At 39.6% G+C, this 18,308-nt stretch overlaps 1 protein-coding gene across 3 annotated transcripts in view; it reads right to left on the bottom strand.

The window, feature by feature from the left end:
* Nucleotides 1-18,308, bottom strand: part of TAF4 (TATA-box binding protein associated factor 4) — a 641,126-nt gene that overhangs the window by 108,465 nt on the left and 514,353 nt on the right. For all 3 annotated transcript variants that reach the window (XM_044090373.1, XM_044090375.1, XM_044090374.1), the window contains one exon: nucleotides 10,279-10,423. In XM_044090373.1, coding sequence (XP_043946308.1) covers nucleotides 10,279-10,423 — 145 coding nt within the window. The remainder of the gene's footprint in view (nucleotides 1-10,278; nucleotides 10,424-18,308) is intronic.

Below are 18,308 nucleotides of genomic sequence, written 5' to 3'. Positions count from 1 at the left end.
TATAAAATCTGAAGACTTGGGAGCCGTACCGGACAGATCTGACAAACTAGTTGGATCCAGGTACAGCCTGCTTTTTCTCAGATCTGAAGGCCTCCGATCTGATGAGTTCTTGGACCAGAGAGCCTGATCCAAAGTTCTGGGAATGACCCACTTTGGATCCAAAGCCAAAAAGGCTGGACTCCAATCCAGGGATCCGCAATCCAAGTGCCTCAGCTTTTTAGGAAGCAAGGAAGAAGATGCCACAGGGGTAGGAGGAGGTCTCTTCTTTGGATCCTGTGAAGACTTGGGACAGAGAGTCCGAGGACAGAGGCCCACAATGCGCCGAGCCTTTGAGAAGGAGTTTGTTGCAGCACTCTACAAGGGCCTTGGGGTTAAATGTGGTACAAATGTCGCATTCAACCTCCAGGTGCACAGACCCTAGAAAGTAGAGACACTCCTCATGCAAGTTGGAGCAGGGCATCTTCTGACCGCACAAGGAGCCTCTCTTAAAACCTGCAGGTTTATCAGCCAGACCAAAAACTACAAAGCGCGCGCGAGCACACACACACATACACACAGACACACACACACACACACACACACACACACACATACACACAGACACACACACACAGAGCCAAAAACTAAGTTTTTTTTTCAGAAAGACTAGTCTAACAAAAGGTGCAAAGCACCAACCACTTGAAAGGAGGAGGGGAGAAACCTATCCGCGTAAATGCTAGGTTCTGACATACAATTAAAATCAAAGAGAAAATAGTTAAACATAGCAACAACACCCTAAAAATGAAAACAGAGAAAGAAGAAAAAAAAACAGCAAAAATACCACTTATCAATATTCCCTAACGCTTGAGCCTGGACCATGTCTGGAGCGATTCAAATGAAATTAGAGGGTTAGAAAGTAGCAAGGGATTATGAGAAGGGGAGGAGCTTGAGCTCAGGATCTGTCTGACAAGTGGCTGGCTTGGATCCTAGACCCATCTGTGAAGAATAATGACACGGATAGCATCAGATCATTTATATACATATATATATATATATATATATATATATATATATATATACATACACACACACACACACACACACACACACACACACACACACGCACACACAGAACCACTCCTACTTTTATAACATATCAGATACATTTGAAAATAAAATGACAGTTTGTACACATTCAATCAATATAAGATCTTGCCTATATTTTTCTTTAAAATGTGATGCAACTGAACTTGTAGGTACACCATTCTAGATACCCCTTTCATGTTCTAGTACTCTTTTCTTCACTTGACACAGTTTGCCTATATACAACTTGTTACAAGGTCATCTAAATCCATATACTACAGCTTCTTGCTATCAATTCTTAGTCCTGAGTGCCCTAAAAGATTGACCATTAATAACAAACTCTAAAGAATCAGAAAAAAAAATTTCATACAGAACACCCCTTGCACTTAGTACACAATGGATCCCCAGTCTACCCAATGAGTCTACCAAATGAATAATACAATCACCCATACTTAAAGAATTTCTTCAAGATATCTTTCATCTTAATGAGGAAAAAAAAACTCTTCAAATATAACAATATACCAATTTTTTTTTAATCTGTGCCATATCTTCAACATGTAAGAAAATAGACCTTATCTTCAAACAAACTTCCCTGTTTTTTAGGAATGTATGGTCCCTTCTTAGGTTTCCATTCCATTACTTTAAATAAGGAGGTCATAGTGGTTTCTCAGTGTAACCTCTAAGAATTAAGCAACTAACAATTTCATCTGCCACTGAATGAATTCTTCATAATTTGAACAGTCCTACCTCTAAAGAATTCCTTGAATGGCAAAGAGTTCAATACAAGAACAGGATGTGCACTCTTGGCATACAAGAAGGTATTTGCTGCCATAGGGTTATGATACAGAGCAGTACAAATGTAACCACACTAAGCATAAGCATAAATATCTAAGTAATGTATACTTTCTTACTGAAACTCAAAAGTAAACAATAAACCATACCAATACATTGTAAACAACCAAAAAATTGTTCAACATTTTGCAACATCCCTTTGACTATTAAAAAAAATCATTGATGTAGTGTTAAGTTGCCTACGACTATATAAAGGAGTTCTGCTAAGATTTGTTCAACGCCTTTGCATTCAAGGCTAATGAAACTGACAACCCTATAATTATCTGGGTCTGTTGACAGGCTACCCTTGAGTAGGGCAGTCACACTAACTGTTCTTCAGGTATCAGGCACACACACTGTAGGCAGGCTAAGGTTGAACAATTTAGGCACATGCTCAGATAGTCCATACTTGGCATTAATGAGAATGCAGCCTGGTTTGTGGTCTGTTTCCATGGAGGTGTTAGATTCTAAAAGACTTGCTCCTTACTAGAAAAATCAGTGTGTGAAAACTTGAAAGGCTTCAGAAACTGTGATTTGTTTTACTGGTTATTTAATTGCAATACTGGTCTACAGTGAAATGCTTCATCAGTTTTACATAAAAGTATATGTCTGGAATGAACTGCTGGGAAAGATTAAATTGGGGAGCATAATACTAAAAATAAATATCAATAATACAAAAAAGTGACAGATACATTACATAATGTGTACATTATGGTATATATTTACACTTACTAGCAAGAGAATTCAGTCACTAAATTCTTTCAAAAATAAATTAGGATATACCACTGGCTGATTACAGCTCAAGATAATATATTAAAGAAACATCAGATACAGGTAATCTAGAATAGGGTTAAAATGTTTTATCAGTTGGATAGAATGGGAGTTAGAGAACCACAGGTTCCTTATGTCTCTCTTTGCATATTATCATAGATAAAAAGTCTATAACTGATACAGTGCTAGGTACGTGTTTGACTACTGCTCTTTAGCATGTGTAGTTCTGTAGCAATGCCATATCAACTGTATGTTTTTCCTTTGGCATTGTTCTACTCTTAGAAATGTCAATAAAAATTAATGAAAAAAATAATTTCAAAAATAATTTAATTTTATATATGAGAAATAAAAAATCAACATGAGTTTAAAGTAATCAGTCTTCTTGAAAGCCAGTAGGTCACAGACTTGACAAATGAACCTCCTTCCTCGGCTCCTCCAAACTCCACAATGGTCATCTCTCAAAAGGAAATGTTCCTCCACACAGTAAATTCCTCTCAGCTACCTTTTTTTTACATATGAACCTTGATAATACAGACTCAGCAGGTCCAAACTTCACAAGGTAACATCTACTGCTCCCACTAGGTATCACCCTTGTGGAGAGCCAGAACCACCTCCCTCCCCCCAGGAAGGGCAAGCTAGCAGTGGCTGTTCAATCCCATCATCCCTGGCCAGATCCAACAGTAGCCTGAACCAATATCTGACCAGGTTACCTATGGGGTTGAAAGGGGCTTTTCATATCCATTCCTCACCCATTCTGTTCTAGAGGTACAGGGCAGTTTGCAGTCTCCAGCATCCACTCATGTGCATCCTCCGAGGTCCTGCTCAACTGATATGCCATTCAGTTCTGCAATTGTATTTATATAAGTCACTTTCTGAAGCATGTTGACTGCCACTATCTTCTCCCAGGCCTGTACAGCTAGCCTGCAGAGGTGAAAATAGTGTTCCTCCATCCTTTGCTTGCTTATATACCACATAACTGTGTTAATGACCGTAATGACTTTTCAGTGTCCTAGGTTTCTACACTGTGTTGAAGGCATTCAGGATCTGAACCATCATTTCTTTGCTTACATATAGTACTGTCTTCCTGGGATTCCAGGTGCCCTGCATTCTTGATGTTCCAGGTCTTGGTACCCCACGTTATGTCTGAAGCATCCATGATCGAAAAAAGTTTGGGAGTAGGTTGATTAATGGGCAGGCTTTCATTCTTCTGTATTTGTACCATTCTGTTTCTCCTTAACTACTGGGAGTCTGGTGTCTGGCCCCAAGTATTCTTTAAAAAACACCGCAGTTTCCTCATATGCAACCTTGCCAGGGTAACCATCAGAATGAGTAACTCTGTGGCCATTGTGACAGATTTTTCTGGCATGGCCTGGTAAAACACAGTCATGGAGACAGCCTTCTGCTGTGATACGCAAGCTTTGTATTAGTATCCAGTAGTGCCTAGCGATAGCCTACATTTCTTGTTGAACACACAAGATTTCTCTCACTGAAGCAGAAGCACAGTTTGTTGAACAATCCATGATGCACTGCAGTGCCTCCTGCATCGCATCTATAAAAGTATAAAGCAATTGTCAACTAAGAGTAAAATATGGATGCTCTTGGACCTGCAGTGTGCTGTCACTAGGGTCAGACATCTTATAAAACCTCCAGGCATGGCACCTAAGGCAAATGGCAAGTGGATCAGTTAGAAGTTGTGGTCCCATGCCACAAAGATCACATCCTGCACAAGTCCCCTGAAAATTAAGATATAGAGATAGGCATCTCTGTGGCCTAGTGTCATTAGGAGAGCCTGGGGGAGTAGGTGTGAGAGCAGGATCTGCACAGTTTGCATCCAGACCTTTGGAATCTTTAGAAAAATGTTAAATCCTACCAAATCCAAAATGGGTTGCCAGGACTGGGTACGACAGACAGCCTTGAACAGAACCCCTTTTGTCTCTTGCCAGAAGGGACATGTTTGACAGCTGTGTTAGATTATCTGCAAGGAGTAAGCCAATGAGACATTCTTAGTCTTTTGGAACTTGTGGCAAACCTTTTTTTAGGACTAACCAGGAAAGGTCTGCAAGGAGTAGGCTAATGAGGTATTCTTAAGTCTTTAAGAACTGGTAGCAGACTTTCATTGTGGTCTAACCAAAATATGAAGCTTGCATCCTCCAGAGGAAATATGGAGAACCAACTCTTCTGTGTCTAAACAATACTAACAGGAGCTGAAACAGATTCCTATTGTGGTGTAATGTGTGTGTGTGGGGGGGGGGTGTCATGAAATAGCACTAAGGTCTTGGGAAGAAGGATGCTGGCAGAGTCACAGCTGCTTCTAGCGGAGGCTCCCAGGCCTCTCTGTCTCCATGCTACAATTTACTTTTCTGTGTGGCACTCTTACCCTTTGGCTATTTACCTCTAACCTGCCTCAAATAGTAAAGGCCTTGCTTCTAGGGGTAGGTTCACTTGCATTTTGGAATGAGGTAGTGAAACATGCTTCACTGACGCTATTGTCTGCCATTTCTCCTTTAACCGTTTGAAAATACTGTAAGACAGGGATCCAAAGAACAACTGTTTATTTACGGGCTCATTACGGAGTTGCACCTTCACATCCTCAGACAGGGCCCCAGTCTGCAGCAGTGTCTGTCTTCTCATGATTGTCTCCACAACAACAGCCCTGGATGCCACACTCACAGAAACATATCCACATTTTTAACATCTTTATTGAATTATCACCTGAGACATAAGCAAACATACATTTATATAAAAGATAACAAACCATAATAACATTCCTAGTTACAAACATCATACAACGCATTTTTTGTATAAGAATAATCAATCCAACATTACATAAACTGCTCAATTCCTGCCTCTTCTTAATTCTCACTCCTCCACCAAAACATTATTCTGCATGTATTTTTCCCACAATTTCTATTTTTATTTCTATTTAATTTGCTCCTAACCTTTTCTAAAGATTCCACTTCCAGTTCTTTTACCTCTGTTACAATATTCAATTCTGTTTTCTAGTAATTCCTTTTTGGTAGCCACCAGAATTAGTTAGAAAGGCCTTATATCTCTGCAATTCAGATCTTCTATCCCAGCTTAAAATCATTTCCTTAGTTAAACCCATTTGCTCACCTATAACAGAGTACTCTGTAGGGAAATTTTGAACTCTAGAAACAACAATCTGCATCCCTGGGAATTGTGTGAAGTGTCTCTAGTTAAAAAATGTATCAGAGCTAAATGTAAAGTAAATAATTTATTGTGTACAATTTACAACTGAAGAAGCCTCACATGATTGCCCAGGGGTGTAGTTTGTTGTTTCTAGTTTTGGTTTTGTACCGCAGGACCATTTTTATTTAACTTTTGAAATCTGGCAACTCCTTACAGTCCCAAAACACATTTCCAGTTACCTCTCTCCCCTCCACCATACCTGTAACATTTACCATCTACCTGAGGAAAAAATTCTGGGAATCTGCTTGGGGTATAAAAATACCTCTGCAAACACTTCCAAGCAAAAATCCTAAATCTTCTAGATTTTATTGCACATTGAGAGCCATACATATGTCCTCCCATTGTTTTTTTGTGAATTATTATCAAATCTCTCTTTCCAATTTTTTCTAACCTCCTCTGATTCCTACGGTTATCGTGCAATGTTTTATATCCCCTAGTAAGTATCCCTTTTCTTAATAGCAACTTTTATTTTATATATTCAACCAAAAACTCTACTAGAGCAGGGCTTTCACTTAGGATTCCCCAGTCCTATTCTCTCTACCTATACTCAGAAACCAAAAGAATGGTAAAGGTGTTGCCAAAATTGATAGATATGGGTCAATGTGGTTTTGTGGAGGGGAGGCAAACATCTGACAACAGAACAATGATGATGCAGAGGGATGCAGAGTGTAAGACAATACTGCTATTGTTGGTGGGTCCTGATGCAGTGAAAGCATAACACAGTGTAAGTTGGGATTTTATGAGTAGGGTAATGGAAGCATTTGCAATCCCTGATAAAATAAGGTTAATTTAGGGGCATATTAAAGTGTGAGGGTTCCTCTCTAACAAGCTGTGTCTCAACAGAGGAACTAGGCAGGTGGTGTCCTCTTTCCTCTTATATTTGGAGCCACTGGCAAAGAAAATAAGGGCCTCAGAAATTCAAGGTTATAACTGGTATGTTAATCAAAAAAGTTGGCTTTATTTGCAGACAATTTTATTTTGCACCTCATAAAACCAGAAAAAGGACTCCTCAGTAGTGCAAACCATCTTGAGACAGTTTCAAGTCTTTTCTGGATATAAAATTAATGAAGATAAAACAAAGGCTATAGCTGCAAATTATGTACTCGCACATGAACTGGACTAGCAATAGCCATATTTATGGGGACATGATAAAATTACGTATTTATCAGTGTGAATTGAAAAGGATTCTATTATGGCACCTAAGGATATGCGGTAAGTGACTAAACAAAAGATAATATAACATTGAGAAAGAGGATCCAATCAATACTATGGATATGAATAGCAAGGTACAAGAACTGAAAATGTTTTAGTCTTATATACAGATAATACGTCTTTAGTTTTACATATAAATCAGTCATATTTTTATCAACCTGAGAAGAAACCGCAGACAATAATTAATGAAGAATTGAAGGAATTTACTTAGGAGGGGGATAGGAAAAGAGTCTAGTGGAATTAGTTGATTCCTCAACTAAACAAGGTGGTTTAGGATTATTAGAGTTGAATGGATATTTTAAAGCTACATATTTAGGATTCATACATGTAACATAAGCATAAAGCTATAACAAAGTGAAAAGGGATGATGATGATGAAGAAGGGGGGGGGTTCAAGAAATAAAGAGACAGTGGGATTCTGGATAGAGATCCTTACGGAGAATAACAGAAATACAGAATATTATATCCATAAAATAGCAGAAAATACTTTAAGAACTAAGCAAACATGAGAATTGAGAAAGGAGATTTTGCCATTTGGGTGACTGCAATTAGAAGTGCAGAGCATAGGCAAGGGGGGGCTGGAAATTACTTGAGAAAACATGCAAAGGGCTTGGGAACAAATAACAAGAGAGAAAAGTAATACAACAGGAAAAGACCAAGAAGTAATTTATACTGCAAGCTAGAAACGGCCTTCCCTATTATGTACTGATATCAGAGTACAGTCAAAGAGAAAGAGAGAAAGGCATGGGAAAATCCTAAGTGAAAGATCTGTCCTGGTAAAGTTTTTAGTTGAATCAAGAACAGAAGCAGCTGTTAAAAAAGGGATAATTAGTAGGGTATAAAACACTGCATGGCAACTATAGGAATCAATCAGAGGAGGTTCAAAAAGTCTGGGAAGAGAGATTGGATAAGTAATTCACAAGGAAATAATGGGAAGTCATATGCAAGGCTCCAAAATATGCAAAGTCTAAAAGATTTAGTTTTTTGCTTGGAAGTGTTTGTAGAGGTATTTTTATATTCCAAGCAGACTATAAAGACTTTTTCCTCAGGCAGACAACAAATGTTGGAGGTGTGACAGGGAAGACAGAGGTAAATGCCAACATGTTTTGGAAGTGTAATAAGTTGGCACACTTTACAAATTCCCTACAGAATATTCTGCCAAAAATACTGGATGAGCTAGTGGGTGTAACTAAGGAACTTTTTTTTGAGCTGGGATACAGGATCTGAATTGCCTAAACATAGTAAAGCCTTGCTAACTTTAATTCTGGCACCTTTGTTAAATTTAATTCCTATGGCTGCCAAAAAAAAAACAATTACTAGAAAATGAAAATCAGAATCGAAACCAACTGTATTTGAAGCACTGAATATTCTAAAAAAGATAAAAAAAAAACTAGTAGTGGGATCTTTGGAAAAGACTGGGAGCAAATGACAGAAAAAATAGAAATTGTGGGAACAATGCATGCAGATTAATGTTTTGGAGGAGTAAATCTGTGGGAAGACAAGAATTGATCAATTTATGTAATGCTGGATTGATGATTATGCAAAGAAGATATGTGATGTACAATGTCTGCAACTCGGAATATGTTATTATGGTTTGTTTCCGCTTACATAAATGTATGTTTGCCTATGTCTTAAGTGATAGTTTAATAAATGTGTTAAAAAACAATAACCATAGAGAATCTCCCCTCCCCCTTCTTATAAAATTAAGTGGTGTTCTACTGCCGGCTGTTGATGCTGAAATAGTGGCAGCCTACTGTGGGGCTCCTTTGATCTCTCCTTTGGGACTCTTTTTTTTTTTTTTCTTTTCTTTTCTTTTCTCGAAGAGGCATTCATGCTGTCATGCTGCTGCTGTGACTCTGCAGATAAGGTCGACAAGCCTATGAAAACCGCAAATCGTTATTCGGTCAGGTATGCCTGGAAGATCTCCTTAATCTTCAGATGAATGCCCTGGCAAAAATGACAATTAGAAATGCTGTCTTCTGGACATAATCAGTATACACACTTGTAGCTTTGTGATGAATTTGGCACACCTGGAAGCACACCGATTAGCTTCACCTGGAACAAACAGGTTCTGCATTTCTAGGACTGAATTCGCTCCCCCAAGATGTCTATAAACCACAAACTTGAAAAGAAAAAAAAATTGTGATAATACGGGTAAGATGTTCTGCTCCAGCTCTTTTAGAGGTAGGCCTGGAAAAAAATGCTCAACTGCAATGTACTCTCTTGATGTGATCATTAATGCAGCGAGAAAGAGCTAACACTGCATAAGTGGACACCCCTATATACCAGGTATGTGAAGACATCCAAAGTGAGGTGATGAGAGCCTGGCTATGGGGATGAGTGCTCAGCTCTTAAAAACAGGCCAGACCCAAGACTCAGTATGCGGCAGATATCCTTAATGCACTGCAACAAAGACCCCCATGAAGAACACGCACTGTTTTTCTCATTTCCTAATGAAGTCATGCACCATCTTTTTGCTGTAATGCAAAGAATTCATAACATAAAATGTAAAGTTACAGCTTTTCTTAATTTGTAAAAAAAAACTAAATGAATAAAAACAGAGAAGATTCATACATCACTGAACTGTTCTAATTCACTGAATTGCTCTACTAGGCTACAGAGACCTGTTCAAAACAGCCCCAAAATGAAGGGAAGAGACTTCAGTTTGCCACTACTATGCAAGAGTTTTCAGCTTCTTGCCAACAGGCTTGTATTTACAATCCCTGTAGACTACCTCACTCACTCAGTAATGTGCTGCAACCTTCTATGGCAATACAGAACAAGCATTCAAATGAAAGTGTCACCATTTAAGCCATTAACTACAGATCATCTCTAAGATCCTGGCATTTACCAAGTTCAAGACTCACTGTGAATCCTGGTATTAGAAGTTGCCAACTCCAACAGAATATAAAAACACTTCCCCTTTTGTATGAATAGCATACATCTGAGTGTTTAAGTGCCAGAAGCATGAAGTCATGCTCAGAAGACAGCAAGACAGATGAACCATTAAGTGAAAAGGAATCAAGACGATCATTTGGGGAAATTGTGATTATACTCTTCCTATGGAACTATTTTACAGTGGACTGAAAATCGTCATAAGGTAAATTCCTAAATACAAGTGTCAATTTCAAGAGCATTTTTTTATGATTGTGGCTCTACCTTCATTTACAACTGAAAATATTTAGTAGCTGACCTGGCTGTATTCGGTTTACTTGGACCTGTGGAGGCGTCACCATGATTCGATGAGAAGGCGTTCTCAGCGTCACCATTTGTGACTGTGACAATGCTACATGAGGAGATCTAACAAGCTGTCCCTGCTTATGCGCCTGCTGTATGACCTGCAAAAAAAATTCAGACAGAAAAGTGATTTAGAAAATTGTGATAATTACTTTTAGACAACCATACTTTCTACTTCTAAAGTTTCTAAATCCCACATATCTGATTAAACACAAATTTAACTAATCACATTTCTTCTTCTACTTCTTCTTGGAGCACCTAGGTACTGGGTACAAAGAATGTTTTGCAGGACCCATTAAACACGAAACTACTTTAGTCAAATCAATACAGAATGGACTGTGTCCACTAATTAGATTATGTTATACTGACTTATCAGAAAGGATGGAAGAACTGTGTCCATCAATTAGATTACAATTTACTGACTTATCAGAAAGGATGGTAGAACTGTCCATTAATTAGATCACATTATATGGGCTTATCAGAAAGGATGGTAAAACTGTGTCCATTAATCAGATTACACTATACTGACTTATCAGAAAGGATGGTAGACTTGTCCATTAATTGGATTAAATTATACTGACTTATCAGAAAGGATGGCACTCTTCTAAATTCTTTAGTACCACATTCATTATCACTGGGTTTTATCAGCCCAATATTACGCACTCATCTGTATTCATCAAAATAAGGTAACTTTTAATTGCAGAATGTGATGGAATAGGGCAAAAAATAATGTACCGCAGGCTCTTGTAGTGCCTCAAAGGTTAAATCTAGGTCTGGACTGGGCAAGCGATAGTTCAGGTCTAGGCAGTTTGACTTTTTTTTATTTTTTTTAAATGAGCAGGATGTCGTGTGCCAAGTTATCTGCCATTTTAGACTGGATGAGGCACTGGGTCTCTAGAAAGCTACTGAGGGCAAAGAAGCACAAGCAGAGTTTTTGGTACAATTGACAAATACATAGTTGTATTTTGCTCCAAGGCAAAGAAAGACACTGGGAGTGAAGATCCTTATAAAGAACCTGCCTACCACAATTGTACTTCTCCCCATTAGCTGATATCCAACAGTTTAAATCACAAAATAGTAAAGAAAACAGGGAAGGTTCCCCATCAGATCACTTACCTGAGCTACTGAAGGCATGAATAATACAAACTACACAAACAACAGATCAATGGGTGCAAGACTTGTCTTTGGACTGGTGTCAAGATAATCTGAGGTTTTCACACTGAAATGTCCACTTATGTATGTACCCTTATGCCTGCAGGCTTAAGTCATATGTCAGAAGTATAGCTATTTGGAAGGTTTTGGCTTTGGGACCCCAGCCAGATGTCCAGGTTATTTGAGGAGATTGTAAAACTGTTTGGAATACTGCAACAGTGATCAAAGGAAGTGCATTCATGGGTGGATGAGCATACAGGAACATCCCTCGCTCATGGGAATGAAAAATGCATCTGTCCTCTATGCATTTGTTCAAAAAGTCTTGGACCAAAATGTTTTCAGCTGTCTTTTTTTTAAGACTGTCCTTTGATTTGGGAAGGTCCTCCTTTCTTTTTTGAGCCTCCCTGACATTGTTTTCAGAAAGTGTGTTTGCCTGTTTTTTGGCCACATTGCATGAGTTAATTCCTATAAAAGGATCCTAGACTGGAAGGAAAGTGTTTATTATTTTTGAAGATGATAGGACTGCAATATCTGAGAGACCCTTAGATTAATTTCCCCTTCCATAAAATCTTTTTTGAGGATCACAGAAAAGGAAAGACTACCAAACCAGACATGCATTCAGAAGTTCAACTCTGACATCCTCTTGGAAATTCTAACAGCGCAGTCGACAAATCCTCGTATTACTGTTACAGTTGCATCTGCCCTGGTCACAGCATTGGCAGTATCATAAGAACATTTAAGAGACAGTGTTTAGTAACTTGAGACTTAGAAAAAAAGGAATTCAAGAATGACATAGTGCTGGAGGCAGGAAGATCAGCAATTAACTTTTTCATACCATCAACGGACACCAGAAGAAATTTTGATAGGTAAGCATGACAATTCACTCTTCTGATGGCTAAGGTGGAAGAAACATAAACCTTCTTCCCAAACCTATCAAAAGCTCTCCCATCATGGTCTGATGGAATAGGATTAATTGCAGTCAGGTGTTTAGAAGACAGTTTGGAAAGGGAAAAGGAAACCATTTCAGGGTCTGCCCTAGTGTTTCTAAAAGGAACTTGTGTGTTTGTTGAACTTTAATTTATCTGATTTTCTAAGAGCTGGAGACTAGCTGTCAGGCAAGTTGCTTGTTGCAAGGAAAGCATCGTTTAAGGCAGGCAGGACAGGGGGAATAGCCACAGGCTGAGGGGAATCCGCCTGTAGCAATTCATATCATCTTTGCCAAACAGACAGGAGCAGAAGTGTGCTTTAGTTTGTGCCTCCTTTTCCTGGTAGTATCTATCAAAAAGGAGCACTCAGACATTCGGTCATCTCCCTCAAAATCCTCAGTGCAGCCCTGTAAATAAATAACATCCACTCTCACCTCTGATGCCAGCAATAGTGATTCTCTCCTGCCCAAAGCATATGTACATGTGATGCCAGAGGACGTGCCTACCTCTCAGATCTTAGCAGCTTCTTAAGAAGCAATGCCAGAGGACCTGAGAGAAACCAACTGCAAATCTATGGATCACAATACGCCCTCAGTGGAGTTACCCACTGAAGCCTTAGGCAAAGGAAGCCAGAGTGGAAGTTCAAAGCCTCCATGGATATGTTTCTCTTCATGAGGACAGGAGGAGGAACACTGGAAGTGCCAGAATCCTGGTCCATCGTTTTACCAGTAAGAGCTATTCGACTTTAGTTCTCTAAATGTAACAAAAGGATACTTTTGTGCTAAAGTGTTCTTAAAACGGGTAAATTGCTTCTTCTTAAAGTTTTAGGGACAAAAGATGAACATTCAGAACAAATCGGAGAGTCATGCTCTTCCCCTACACAAAAAAGACAAGAAGCATGGCAATCTTTATACGGTATCATACCTCTCAACTGCAAGGAGATTTTCAAAGAATGTCCAGATTTTTGACTCATATTTTTGGTCTGTTCCTCATATAATTTGTGGTTTACTGGCAAATCATTGAGGACTGAAGTCACTAAATAATGACAGACATTTGAGTTCCAAACTTCAAACCCTTCAGAAAATGCATGATAATACAAAACCTGGTATTCTATCAACTTTCTAAGTTAATAAGAACACTATTTAAAAATTGTACCTATTTTTGGACCTTTGTCCCCACAATATTTCTGACTTTGTCCAGACTTCTTGCGCTGAAAAGTTGAGAGGTATGTAGAGTATCTGTCACAAAAACACTTTCCCTTTCTCTTACGCATAAATTCACAAAAATTAGATGTATTTTTCAATAAAAAAATAGAAAATGGAAGGTAGTCCCCAATGGGGTACTTATCTGCTCACTATGCAATAAACTGGATGCCTGTTGAACCTATGAAGTCACAGCAGAAAGCAAGACTTACTGATTGCTTCAACAACAAGAAAGTTCTGATTTTTGCCACCTGTACATCTGTTTTTATACCATTTTGCCATCAATTTCCAATGGTCATATGCGCATGTGAAAGGTGCCCTAAAGCTTTGGAAGATGGCTGAGCATTTGCTTAGGCTACTGCAACAGTGATCTAATGAAGAACATCTACTGTTACCTCGGCCAGAATGGAGCTACCTATACAAATTTTAGCCTGTTCTGCTTTATCTTCTGTGACATAGTGCGGATCAAAGATATAAGAGAGAAGGCATATATAAATAGATCTGTCCAGTTTATGGAAAAGGACCCCCACTATTGGCATCCTGGTGTGGTATTTGTTTAGTTGTCGGTTTTCTGGAGAAGCAAAGAGGTCACCTTCTGGCACATCCCACCTTGAGATTCATAGGATTCATAAAAATTTCAGGACAAATCAAGTTTCATCACTATATATGGCTTACCAGTACCCACCATTATGCCATACCCCTTCAACTACAAGGGCTAGACCATCCAAGCCTGGGGTGAATTTTTGACTTCCTATCCAAACATCTAAGTCTCATGTGAAGGATGACAGTGGCAGTCTGGCTAACAGGTTTGTAGGTTCTTACTAAGCTCATGGCCAAAGCAGACCACCAAAAAGTTCATCCACTTTGCCCAATAATGGTAGAATAACACTGTCCCCCATTATGTAGACTTTTTCCACTATCTCTGGTGAAAATCTGCAATCATTCATCCAATCAAGACTGCTTTTAAAGGCTACTGGGGAAGCACTCTGCTTGATAGTTAACAACAACCTATTCCAGAAATGGGGAATACATGGGGTGAGGTATCTGTCATGCTATCTGGGGTTGTTGAAATGATATTGCAGGTGTAGGTGGATCTATTTCATATGATCAGATCTGAGAAGACAGAATCTCAAAGTCGAACCAGCTTCTCCTCTGGAAGCTGGCATCACAAAAGACAGTGTTTTTGCAGGAATGTAAGTCCCCCTGCACTCCCCAATGAAAGGGGTGAATCATCCACACCCCCTACCTATTATATATATATATATCAACTCTGGATTGCTACACATTGGGAAAAGGGCAAACACCCGACCTCAAAAAATACTAGCTTCCAGAGTAGAAGCCAGTTCGATGTTCTGAGATTTGATCTTCTCTGATGCAATCATATGGTCTTTCAGTCATATGAAATAGACCCAGTTTAGGTCTCTAGGATGTGTGTTTGCTTTACTATTTGTTCTATTTGGGTGAAAGAGTTCAGAGTGGTTTATTCATAAAACATAAAATAACTTTATTCATAAAATACATAGCATAAAATGCTAAACAGAGATCACCCTTCAAGAGTCTGTATGGCACTGAGTAGAGAGAGAGATTGCTTTTTTTGTCCATCAGAATGCCTAAAGGTACTGATATTTGAGATCTTTGTGTGGAGGAAACATTAAGGTTTCTGAAGCAGGTATGAGTGCCTTGTGAGGGACATGCCAAAAGATGCATTACATTAAACAATCAGAAAATAATATGGTAAGGGTTTGAAATCCAGAAGTTTGAGTTTGAAGAGTACCCTAGGTTAGTTTATCCACCAAAAGAGCTATTTTCTGATGGAAAGTATGGCAGGGATTGGGCATGCTAGCAAACACCTGTTTCATAGGCTTGACTAAAATTTCCTCATATGCAGTCTTACCAAGGGAACCATCAGAATGCAGGAAATTATGCAGTCCAAGAGCATAAGGAACTCTCTTGCTGTAGCCTGGCTCAGACTGGAGACTGCCCTGAAATACTGGGACAGAAACAGAAACTCTTCTGATGAGAGAAAGACCCCTTCCTGCACTGTGTGCAGCAGTGCACCCGGAGCTAGCACTTGGTGTGTGGGTAAAAGATGTGACTTCAGGAGATCTAGGGACAGCCCTGGAAACAATTCCACAGCATTTTACATTTCCTCCATGAATGCTATCTTGGTGACCCAGTTGTCCAGGTATGGGTAAATGTGAAGGTGAATGCTCTCTGTCCTCTAAAATTCAATTACTGCAGACAGGCACTTTTTAAAGACCCAGGGTGTTGCAGACAAGCTAAACGGTAAGGATGTGAACTGGTAATAGAACCCCTATGCCTCGAATCTGAGGAATTGTCTCTTTACCCTGGCTAAGTCCACATGGAGACCAGAATCTTTCAGATCCAGAAGGGACACGTAAGTTTTGGGGGAGGAGTAAAGGTTTGAGGATCTGCAAGTTCAAGCTTAGCATTTTGAATTTTAGGGTCTTTAGAAACTTGTTTAATCTTAATAGGCCCCAAATGGGCCACCAAGACCCTTCTTTTCTTAGAAACAGAAAGTCTGGGGTAGAAACATTTGCCCTCCTCTTTCTCTAATAAAGTCTCTATGGCCCCCAGGGAAAATAACTTTTTTAGTAGGAGTGGGATAACATGCACTTGATCCTTAGGGAGGGGTGGAATGCCACGAAATGCTGGTTATTTTTGAAAATGCAGTCTGTACCCTGCAACAGTATCAGCAGGAATTCTCTGTCTTGTGGGATGGTGTCCCATTGCTGCACAAATTGATCTTCTCTGCCTTGCATTCTTTAGGAGGTATATGAGGAAAAGGTGTGCAAGGTAGACATAGGGTGAGAATGGGTTGTCAAATTTGCTTTGACAAGTTACAGCTGTTCCATTTGAGTGTCATGGCCCTGAGAGCCATCAGGTTGCCTTGTGTTATCCATTAAGTTTTTTTTTTCTTGTAGCAACCATTCTTACCCTTTGGTTGCTTGCCTTTGTTTTCCTTACTGCAGAAGGGCCCCTCTTACTGGAGTTCATGCCTAATATATCTATATGGAGTGAAATGAAAAAGCTCCTTGACCAGTTGCATGCTTTTCCTTTATTTATTTATTTTTTACTCCATTCTCAAACATCATCTCTGCAGGGGGTCCAAGCAGACCCTCTTTGTCCAGACATGCATTAAAGAATTCAGTTTTTATGTGCTTTATTGAAGACTATACCCTCAGCCAGACATACCTCCTCTTCACAAACCCTAAGGGGGTCATGCATCAACTGCAGCAAAGCCACATTTCAAATGGCCAACAGCCTGGGATACAAGGTTACATAGGTTGAACATCTTCCTTTTTAGATCCTTATCCTCTATTCTCTCTGCTTTAGGTCTCAATTAGTTCAGGAGGGACTCCTGAAACTTCAATATGTGAGACTGGTTAAGGCTCTAATGACCAAGGTTGCTGGGATGCAAGTATTCTCCCCAGAGCAGTAAAAGATTTTAATCTCCTTGTCATTGTAAACAGGGCTCCTAAAAGCAGCCACAGTAGATTCCTTGCTAGAATCCAAGGGCACTACCACTCAATAAGCCAGGAGATTCTTATACAGGTGTTTATGGGAATCAGTGACCATACAGAAATGCTACGTCTTTCAAAGAGCAAGAGTTGGGAGTCTGACTTCTGATGTACTATGAACCCTTCACTTGGGACTACCAAGTCTAGAGGAACAGCCAGAGATTTTGGTTCAGACAGGCACAAAAAAATCCTGTGGCATCACATTTAAAGGCCTCCTTCATTCTATGAAAAATATTCCAAAATAAGACATCCTATGGGGGTGACGCAGAGGAGGCTAGTATGTCTTCAGAATCTTGACACTTAGGTCAGTTCATTTACCTCTGAGTTTGAGGTATCATAGAGTGCCTCTGGGCAGGGAGCTTTAGATGTCTTTAGCCTCTGTTTAGAACCATGGTCTACCCTACAGTAGCCAGTTCACAGATGGGTGCCCAAGACATAATCCAATCTCCTTTAACCACCTCATGAACACACAGTGTGAGAATGCTGCCCCCCCCCCCACCACCACCACCACCATTTGTGTCTATGAGTAGGAGTGTCTAAGCTACAGGCCTGCAGAGGCAGAGAGACTGAATGGCAGCAAAGTGGCTTTGTCTATTGAGGAAGGGCTCTGGGTCAACAGCATGGCAGCTGCCAGATGGGTCATGCAAGAAGCTTTGGCAGCAAATTACGCTGGGTATAGGGACTGCAAAGGCAATTTGCCAACATCAATGTCTTGCAGACTAGATGGTTATCTGTCATATGTCAGTTTGTCTGTCTCTTGAATTTTCTTCTGCCTTGGGCTCCTCTTACATGAGAAGTCGGAGTAAGAGCCGGTGGATGACATGGAGAACCAGCACCAGACAACAACCTTCTTTACAGATAAGTATTCTTAGAGAGATTCTGCCCATTAATTTAAGGGCTTTTTACTAAAGAATACACATGGAGACAACAAGATGTGTTGTGCAGTGGACCAGGTAAAAAATAACTTCCTTAGAAAGACACATCGATCTACACAATCTGTCAATAAGTCTATGGTAAAAAAGAAGAAAATGTTCCCTGTACATACTTATTGAGATCTCTGGAAGAAGGCTAAACAGACTGCCTGATGGCATTAGTGAGACATAAGTCGTACATCAAACTGCAGCAAGAAAGATATGAAGATGGCATCAGCTGACATCCTTTTAT

The sequence above is a fragment of the Protopterus annectens genome, chromosome 12.part0, assembly GCF_019279795.1.
Source record: "Protopterus annectens isolate FY-2018-M chromosome 12.part0, PAN1.0, whole genome shotgun sequence".
Lineage (NCBI taxonomy): Eukaryota > Metazoa > Chordata > Ceratodontiformes > Protopteridae > Protopterus > Protopterus annectens.
This window is presented reverse-complemented; position numbering and strand designations above follow the sequence as displayed.